The sequence below is a fragment of the Carex rostrata genome, chromosome 23, assembly GCF_964058835.1.
Source record: "Carex rostrata chromosome 23, lpCarRost1.2, whole genome shotgun sequence".
Classification (NCBI taxonomy): Eukaryota; Viridiplantae; Streptophyta; class Magnoliopsida; order Poales; family Cyperaceae; genus Carex; species Carex rostrata.
Window position 1 is genome coordinate 5,194,437 of NC_135940.1, and position 9,017 is coordinate 5,203,453.

The 9,017-nt window shown below is 36.3% G+C and overlaps 1 protein-coding gene across 1 annotated transcript; it reads right to left on the bottom strand.

The window, feature by feature from the left end:
* Positions 1-1,303: 1,303 nt before the first annotated feature.
* LOC144574701 (DEA(D/H)-box RNA helicase family protein) lies at positions 1,304-8,461 on the bottom strand. The gene is made up of 9 exons (XM_078324735.1): positions 7,965-8,461; positions 6,928-7,200; positions 6,106-6,429; positions 5,421-5,612; positions 4,882-5,043; positions 3,911-4,245; positions 3,525-3,638; positions 2,194-2,351; positions 1,304-1,816 (listed from the first exon to the last, which is right to left on the bottom strand). Exons 1-9 carry the CDS (start codon positions 8,337-8,339, stop codon positions 1,470-1,472), a joined length of 2,280 nt encoding a protein of 759 aa, XP_078180861.1. The 5' UTR covers positions 8,340-8,461; the 3' UTR covers positions 1,304-1,469.
* Between the last annotated feature and the right edge of the window lie 556 nt (positions 8,462-9,017).

Consider the following 9,017-nt stretch of genomic DNA (forward strand, 5'->3'; position numbering starts at 1 on the left):
TCCCGCAGTTTAGTACTTGGTCTAGAGGACCCTATCAGCGCTCTCCCTTATCGCTCTATCAATATCCATTACACCTCTCTGACCCTTATGCTAAGAGATTGAATCTAAGCAGAAAAGAGAACAATTTAAGGGTTTTCGAATCAGAATCCGAATCTGAAATTGCCGTCTGAGTGTGTCCATTTGGATCGAGAAGGAACTAAGAAGAGAAAGAGCTCAAGGAGAGAGAGGTTAGGTGGACAAGCAAGCAGGGCACCAAGACAGATTGATTTTAAGCAACCAGTCAGCAGAGAAATGAAATGAAAATGGAAGAAAATTGGTAATTAGCAAAGAGAAGGAAGGGATAAGCGTAAAAATGTCATTTTATTTTTAATCACTAGTAATTAATGTTTTTAATTGATTAAATCATAAAATGGAGATACAAATAAATTGAATGATTTTTGAATGGAGAAATAATTAAATTTAAAGTTTTGATATATAAATATCAATTGATGAAGTTATGATGGGCATATATCTAAATTTCTCTTTAATTTTTAATAATAAAATTTATATATTTTTAATTTTTTAATAATAATTTGAAACATTTTTTATTTTTTAATATTTTAAAAGAATTATTAAATGCGATATATATATTTTTTACATTCACATAAAAATATAATTTTTCCAGTTTTATTTTTATTTTTACATTTGATTATTATTTTTCAAATTTAATTTTATATGAATGAGTGGGTTTAAAAAAAAAATCAACATCTAGAATTTATTCATATTGTATTTTTGTCCATTTTTGATATCGATCAATATATAAAGTTGAAATTCTCTCATCCAAGTTTTTTTTTAAGTAAATGTTGAAGGATAAATCATCTAACTATTTAATATCCACAAGAAATTCTCTCATCCAAGTTTTGAAATTGCTCTAATCTTTTATATAAGTTCTTGATACCAATTAAAATAAAAATGAAATGTCGTAATCTATTAAATATGTATAGAGAAAAGATGATCACATGTAATAGTTTTATTTTAATATTTAAGTTGTTAATATTTTAAAAATAAACACACAAAGTAGTTATAAAAAAAACATTTGAACCCTCTTTGGAATTATAATATATAGCTTTATATACCGAATAATCATGTCATTATGAATCCATCTGGTTCAAGACTAAACCTCATCTCCAACTTGTATCCATTCTAATTTTATATTGATGGTATAATGGCCCGAAACCTTTGGAGTTGTTTTCATGTATGACAACACATCAAAGCTGTCGTCACTGGACAAAGCGTTCTAGATATTTTAGTTATGTATTATGTCTAAGAACCATATTTTCGATATATATTAAGAACAATAACTTAATGTGTAATACTCAAATATATATCTGTTTCACACATAAAAGCCGAAAAATAAAAGAGAAGAAAATTACAAATTTTACTAGTACCTAACAAAATTTTGATCCCTATACTCGCAAGTACAGAATCTACTAGTGCATGGAGCTCAATAATTTAAGAGCCAATGCCTCTTGCTCGGCTAACCTAATTCTATCAGCAGCATCACCGATACTCTTCTTAGCCTTCTTACCTTCGTCTTCGCTGTCACTATTGAAATACATCTTTGACTTTTTCGACCTGGGTTTCTCAGCCTCATCAAGATCTGATAGGTCTTCGTCTTCGTCTGACCCCACCGCCACCTCTTCGGCATCTCCTCTCCATTTCTTGAGCTTCATCTTCTGCTTCTTTCTCTTCTCACGTAACATCTTCCGTTGTAGCTTCTTGTCCTCTTTGTCATGCTCTTTCATTTCCTCTCTTAGCTTCGTGTACCTCTCCTCCACTGTTAAAATCATAACAATAAAGCTATCACTATTAGCTAACCTTTCAAAATATCAAATTTGATTACTACTGGACCAGTGAGGTACCAGTTGGCGCAAGTGGTACCTTCCACCTGAGCTGCTACTGACGGCTAAGACTTGGATATCACATTTCACAACTGGAACAAGGTATTGTACAGAACTTTGCTTTCGTGGCAATCAGTTATTAAATTGCCTAAATTTGGTATCAGTTACATTTTTGTTCTACAAGTTCAGCTTCAGCTGTGATTTAGTTCCAGGGGAGCAGACATTTAGTAGAAAAAAAATAACAACAATTAATAATAGACAGTTCCTTTTAGTATCATGGGCACAGACAAAAGCAAGGTAGAAAAAGACTAACATTTAGTGCGGTCAACCACACTTTCCCCGGTATCAATATCAGCAATGGCAGCAAGAGGAGGGAGAATGTTAAGGTCATCATCAAACTTGACCCTTGTACCAGCTGGCCTCAGTGGGTTTATCTTCAGCTTCTTCTTTTTCGAAATCCTAGTGGGTAACCTAGAAGATGTCACATTGAACTAGAGTCAGGGTTGATTTATGAATTCAGATCCAGTGAAGTAACCCAACTTTTGGGTTTTGGATCGAGACTGTCCGATTTGAATCCGTGATAATCCATCCGAAATGGAGCGCACACATCTCGAGTAACGAATTCAAATCCTGAAGTGATTTCGAGCAACAGATTCGAATCGGACGGTTCCGGTCCAAAACCCAAAAGTTGGGTTACTTTGCAGTATTTTTTTTTTTTACCTTTTTCCATCAACTTGCATTTCAATTAGGTTCATATGTCTGCATTGATGCATAGTTCAGTAAAAAGGTAGCAGAAAAGATGAGGAAAAATCAGATCAAAAGCATTGACATATTACATTGATCCATAAAAATATTACAAAACAGGGTTGTGCTTTACTGCCGGCACTAGGTACAAGAACAGAACTGAGAAATGTATTGGTTAATGAAGAAGTTTTTCTGTATCCATTTTTCCTTTTTCCTGAATACAGATGGGAACAGCAACTAAGATATAGCTAACATTTCCATGCTAATATGAATTCACCAAATACATACAAATATGAATAAACTTTTCCTTATAATTTTATGATACTACTGAATGGACTTTATGATGTAACTACAGTACAGTTATAAGATCTCTAAAGCAAGGAAACAAGTATAATTGCAGTGGTACTAAAATTATGGTTTGAGTATGAACATTTCTGAAACAAAAAAATAGGAAGCTACTGGAAGATGAAAAAGTTTCCCTCTGCACTGCTGTTCAGGCTGGACATGGATCCAGTTGGTTCAACAATGTAATTGTTTCACAGTTAATGCCTAACCCAACCTACCAATGGGTCATTGATCACAACTGGGCTGTTTTGCTTTATAAAACAGGGTTTTGGTCATCAGCAATGCATGGGTTATGGAAATGAACCCAATCCGAATTTGTTGTTGTTTTCTTTTTAGCTTGGATAAATCCTAAGGTTAGGTAACATTATCAATTTAATAATCAAAACAAACTGCACTCCTTAATACAGAGCTCGAACCATTTAACAAAAATTATGAAGTCATAAACAAACTAATATATGGGTCAGGGCTATGCTAGGTCAGGTCTGGTCAACAGACTGACACGTCTGTCACATAGAAAATTGAAGCTCTTACAAAACTGTACGAGAAGAGACGTACTCGGTAACTTTTTTCTCAGGCAATTCTTTATTGGATTCTTTTGGAATGAGGATGTCATCTTCAGAATCCTCTGTGTGGTTAAGTTCTTGCTTCTTTTTCTTTGTTGAATCCAACCTATAAAAGCAAAAATTACACATGGTACTTCTCAGTTCTTTTCAATTATTCCTTCATGGGGAAGAAAACTAAAGACTACAATATTCACAACTAAACCAACATTTCAATTATAATGATCACACATGTTAAATATTAAAAATGTTACCCTGGCTTCATTTTATTGCAGCTTGTTATGAACATTTCTGGAGTTCTTTAAGTGGGGTGCAATGAGGGGATCAAACTCAGTATAATACTTGTAAAGATAGTAACTACGGTTACAAACAATTACTCACTCTTTGGCCACAATAACATCATCTTCTAACTCTTCATCTGAGCTATTTTGGCCATTGCCATCTTCTCCCATGTCATCATCGATTGATTCTGAGAAAGACCCCACCTTGCCATTCCGATTTAGGAACCGAAGTTTTGGTGTCACTGGTAACCCCAGAGACTTGGCAAAGTCCTCCAAGGGCAACTTGGTCACATCAAAAACTTCTTTGTCTTTCTGAACCTTGATGGACTTGATATAGGTCACAAATGCCCTCTTTGCAGTATGCTGCATTTCAGGATGCTCAACTAACACAGAAGCTAGACGGTGCGATACTTGTTCCAATTTGTCATTATTGGGCTGAAAAAGCAGATTTTTTTTTTTTGTATTTAAGTAATGCACAGCACATTGTATACAAGATCATATTCACTTAATTGCTAGTATTTCACAAGATCATATTCACTTAATTGCTAGTATTTTTGAAAATTGTACCACACATTTTAATATTTGCATCCCAGTCTGAATAAACAAAAACCCAACTATTAAAGGACTAGGCCAATTGAAAAATCAACAAAGTCAAACCAATTTTTCGAATGAATTTAATTAAGTTGGGCATAGACTTCCAACGTAAAGCAAAATGTTCTGTTAAATCTATATTTGTGAAAAAAAAGGATTTATATTCAAGACTATAATTCGTCTGACAACCTTTAATTTAGGTTCTTCTTCACAAGGATATAAAATGTACAAAAGCATTGAGAAAAAGTATGGCTTCTAAGTTGAAGAGGCAAGGTTGTGCGAAAGCTTAGGTGGACATAAATAACTTCTTAAGTTGAACAAAGTTTGCTTGTAAAAAGTTAAAGCAAAATAGTAGAAATGTTTGGTGATAGCTGTATCAAAGAGAAAAGTTAATTCCTACGTACAAATGCAACAAAAATGTTTGTAGTAAGAAATCCCTTTTTTTTTTGCTGCAAAACCAAAATTCCAATTTGAAGTTACCTTAATTGACTTAATGGGAATTTTTGGTTCAGCCCCTTGTAGCTTTTCCAGCATTTTAAATTCAGACGGTGAGAGGAAAAGGACAGATCTGCCCTCATTTGTGAAACGTGCTGTGCGCCCAACTCTATGTATGTACGTCTCTATATCTTCTGGGCAATCCACCTACAACCGCCCAAAAATTAATTTGGCCCCAATTACAACAAGTGACTTTTCACAAGGTAATCCCATTTGAAGTAGAAGCTAAGTTTGTGGCAAGCAATTATAGTATAAATATTGCATAGTATATCAACCTAAATTTCTAAATGCTAAAGCAAACAGCAGCAGAAGCAGCTGGAACACTTGATGTAATTTCAAGAACACGAATACAACCAGCAGCAGTGAGGTATGTTTTGTATAGATTGGCACCATATCAGTTACAGCAGAAAACCCTACTAGCTAAGAATACTACAACAAAGCAACCAAACAACTACATAGCAGTTCGATACTGGTAATGACCTAGTATGTATAGTATCTATCGTAACCCAAAACGTAATATGTACCTGTACAACCCAATCGATGGCAGGGAAGTCAAGCCCTCTGGATGCCACATCAGTGCAGAAGAGAACCGAGGGTGTCGCTTCAGCAAACATTGAGCAAGTTATAATACGACGAGTCTGACTCATCCCACCATGCAAATGCTTTAGAGGGACACCCGGTCGTAGTTTGCTGAATGTCTCAAAGACAAACTTGACCTAAAAAGGTATACAAAATAAAATTAGAACCAGCATAGATATTACATGTCTAAATTGTTTGGTAAAAAAACTGTTCATCACGGGACTTGCAAACCCTCAACAAATCATGTATAACACACACAAATGAGAAACCTAATACATGAAAATATTAATTACAGTTTTGTTCTCGCCAACCAACTTGCGGACAAAGCATGCATCTCTAATTGTACAAATATAAACCGTGAAAAAGGAAGCGGTACTTCAAGCTTTTTGCAATGAAAATGGTGAAGCAAACTTTAGACATAGAGACAGTACTTGTGTAAATAAAGTGAGGAAAGAAGATATATTTAAGGCCCCATTTGAACAAATAGAGGAAGCATGGGTTATAGATTACCCCATACCAAAGAATTTTTTTTTTAGTGTGTATGCAATACATTCATTCTTTTAATGGGGTCCTTTCATAATATTTGTCAAACTCTAGGAGGAAATAAAATAAAAGCATAAAGTTCCTCACCTGTTTACAGGTCGTCAGAAAAACAAGTATCTTACAATTGAGATGCTTCCGAATGAAGCTCCATAACATATCCAATTTCTGATTAATTGGCACCACCATGGCCAATTGCTTCAGTCGCTCTGGTGTGGCCGTCACAGCTTCAGCATGCACGCTTATGTATTCTGGATTGCTCAAACTAACCCTTGCTAGGTCTTTTACTGATTTTGTCTGTGTAGCTGAGAAGAGTAGGGTTTGTCTCACTCGGGGTAGTTCGCCTAAAATGGCATCAACCTCGGCACGGAACCCGTGGTCTAGTATTCGATCTGCCTCATCTAAAACCAAAATCTGTTTTAGAAATAACACCAGGTTAACACATTCCAAAGGAAAAATAGGAAAAAAAATATTAAAAAGAAACAAGAACAAGAGCAGCCATGTATTGTAAGCACAGCTACACCACAAACAGGGGACCAAATTTTGAATCATGAAATTAAATGCTCTGTTTAACATGAGTTTTCTTTAATTCCCAAGTTGTGCAATCTATTTCATGTAAGCTAAAATTAACCCCAAATTAGCCTATGCAACTAATATCAAAAAGGCCACAAAAGAACAAACAAAAGAATTACAAAAAGGAAGCTATCCATTGCTACTGAATCCGAGAACTGAGACAACTTAAGCGTGCATTTGACTAAATAGTGCTAGCTAATATCCAATTTTGCTCAAATTACTCTCATTTGTGCAATCTCCACCTGGAGTCAGCCTCAGCTTATCATCAAACACCGTTATAGACTCAAAAGAGAGAGAGAGAAAAAAAAGTGATGTTGTCATAAACATCAATAAAGAAACCTGAAGCTGAGAGCAGTCAAAATTGGGGGTCTCGTTCATGTGCTGAAGCAACCGCCCAGGAGTGCAGATAATAATATTTAGAAAATTGACCCTCTCTTTCTCTGATTTTACATCTCTGCCACCAACCAATAGACCAGCACTTAGTGTATGGTACTTTCCAACCCTCTTGAGCTCTTCAAATAGTTGTGCAGCCAAATCCATTGTTGGAGAGATGATAAGGGCCCCCACACCATCCTCTGGGCCCCACCTCAGTCGGTACAACTTTTCTATTACCTGTAATTAATTAACCAACAATTGAGCTTTTTTTAGTCATTATTTTCCCTTTTTATATTATTATCTCTTTTGGTATTAATAATAATTGCATGACACCAAAAAAAAACAATCATCTGCGATGGTACCCAGTGGCGGAGCTCTTAAGAGACCATTTTGTGGGTTATTACCCATTTTCATTACTAGGCACTCTTCACATTGGTTGGCACCTTGAATTAAGAATTTTTTTTTTTAAACACATTCATCTCTGATCTCCCTTTTACATCTCATTACATTGCATTAAATAATAGCTCACAACACACATAATTGCTACCTTGCCAGTCCAATTTAAAATTGTGATTTTAACATTAGGTGTCAATTTTTATTAGTCTGATCATATTATTTTAGTATTTTTGTTTCTACAAGTAATAAGAACTGATTGGCTCAAGTTCCACCACTGATGGTACCATACATATAACCAACCCCAGTTCTTGGACTGGTAATGCCTCCCGATGTCCTGGCTTCTGTAACAACACTGTATTTTGCCAGGTTGAGTTGCCGACATATTGTACATGAGTTTTCAGACCACACTACTGCTGCAAAATGCCAGGTCTGATATATATATATTTTACCACCTGACACTTGTGGCATTCCAGTTTTGTACTGGTGCCATAATAACCTTGTTTTCACCGTTGAGAGACTTTCTCCTCCCTCACATGATTTATTTCCAATTGAAAGCATTCAAAACATATTCAGCTAACCAAAAATTTAGAAATCCGCTAATTTACCGGTATAATAAAAGCCAATGTCTTTCCCGATCCGGTCTTTGCAGCTCCCAAGATATCCCTTCCACACATAGAATGTGGCAACGAGGCTCTCTGAATGTCGCTCATCTCCACATACTTCCCCTTCAGCCCATTCTTGGTCTTTACCGAGATAGGCAATTGCGAGAACAGCTTACACCCGGGATACGGACTGAAACCCGCGCCTCCGGGGAGGCTTCCGACAGGTGCGGATGGCGGCGGAGGCGGGACCGCGAGAGGGTTGGTCCCTGACGAGGGCTTCATGGCGTCGATCCATTCGTCGAGTAGCTTGATCTCTTCGGACTCATGGAGATGCCTCTGCTTGCGCGACGAGGTCTGGTGGAGCTTAGGTCGGGGCATGGCGGAGCTAGGGTTTTAGAGGAGAGGGGTTAACGGCGGAGAGACGAGGGTTTTGGTGCACGGCTAACTTTTAATAATCGGCCAAAATTTTGGGTTTGGACTTTCGGTCCTCTTCAGCCTTCATTCATTAGCGAGAGAGTGCCTATTTGCCTTACAGTTCCAGATAGATCTGGACCCTCCATTTTGGATCGGGCGGACCAGGTCCCATTTAAGTATCACGGCCGGAACGGGAAACCCCGATATATATGATCCGAACCGCCGTTACATATTTTGATCTCAGCTATTATTAAGCACGTTGGGCGTCCGATCCGCCAACGGCTACGATTGAGAGATGAAACTTCGGATTTGATCTCAGCTCTCTAATTACATATTTTGTCTTCTTTTGATTAAATGTATATGTTTTATGTATAGAAGTCTAAATTTAGTTAAAAACATACCCACCACATATGCTGTCACACGATATGTTACAATTAAAATTGAATAAATTCTGAAATTTAGTGATATATTTATCTGTTTCTTTTTTTTTTGTTTCCATATTTCTCCTCTTCAATTGAGAAGACTCCATCTTTCATTTTCTTATTTATTATTTCCTTACTTCTTCGTTTCTATACGGATCACAATGGAAATTATTTTTTTTTTATTTCCTTATTTCTCTTTCTTTGTTTCTATACATATTGG

Coding starts and splice junctions, on each gene's coding strand:
- LOC144574701 (XM_078324735.1), bottom strand. CDS start 8,339: ATGCCCCGACCTAAGCTCCACCAGACCTCGTCGCGCAAGCAGAGGCAT. Junction 3,639..3,910: donor GATGTTATTGTGGCCAAAGA/GTGAGTAATTGT, acceptor TTGCTTTTATAG/GTTGGATTCAACAAAGAAAA. Junction 2,352..3,524: donor CCTGAGAAAAAAGTTACCGA/GTACGTCTCTTC, acceptor GACATCTTCTAG/GTTACCCACTAGGATTTCGA.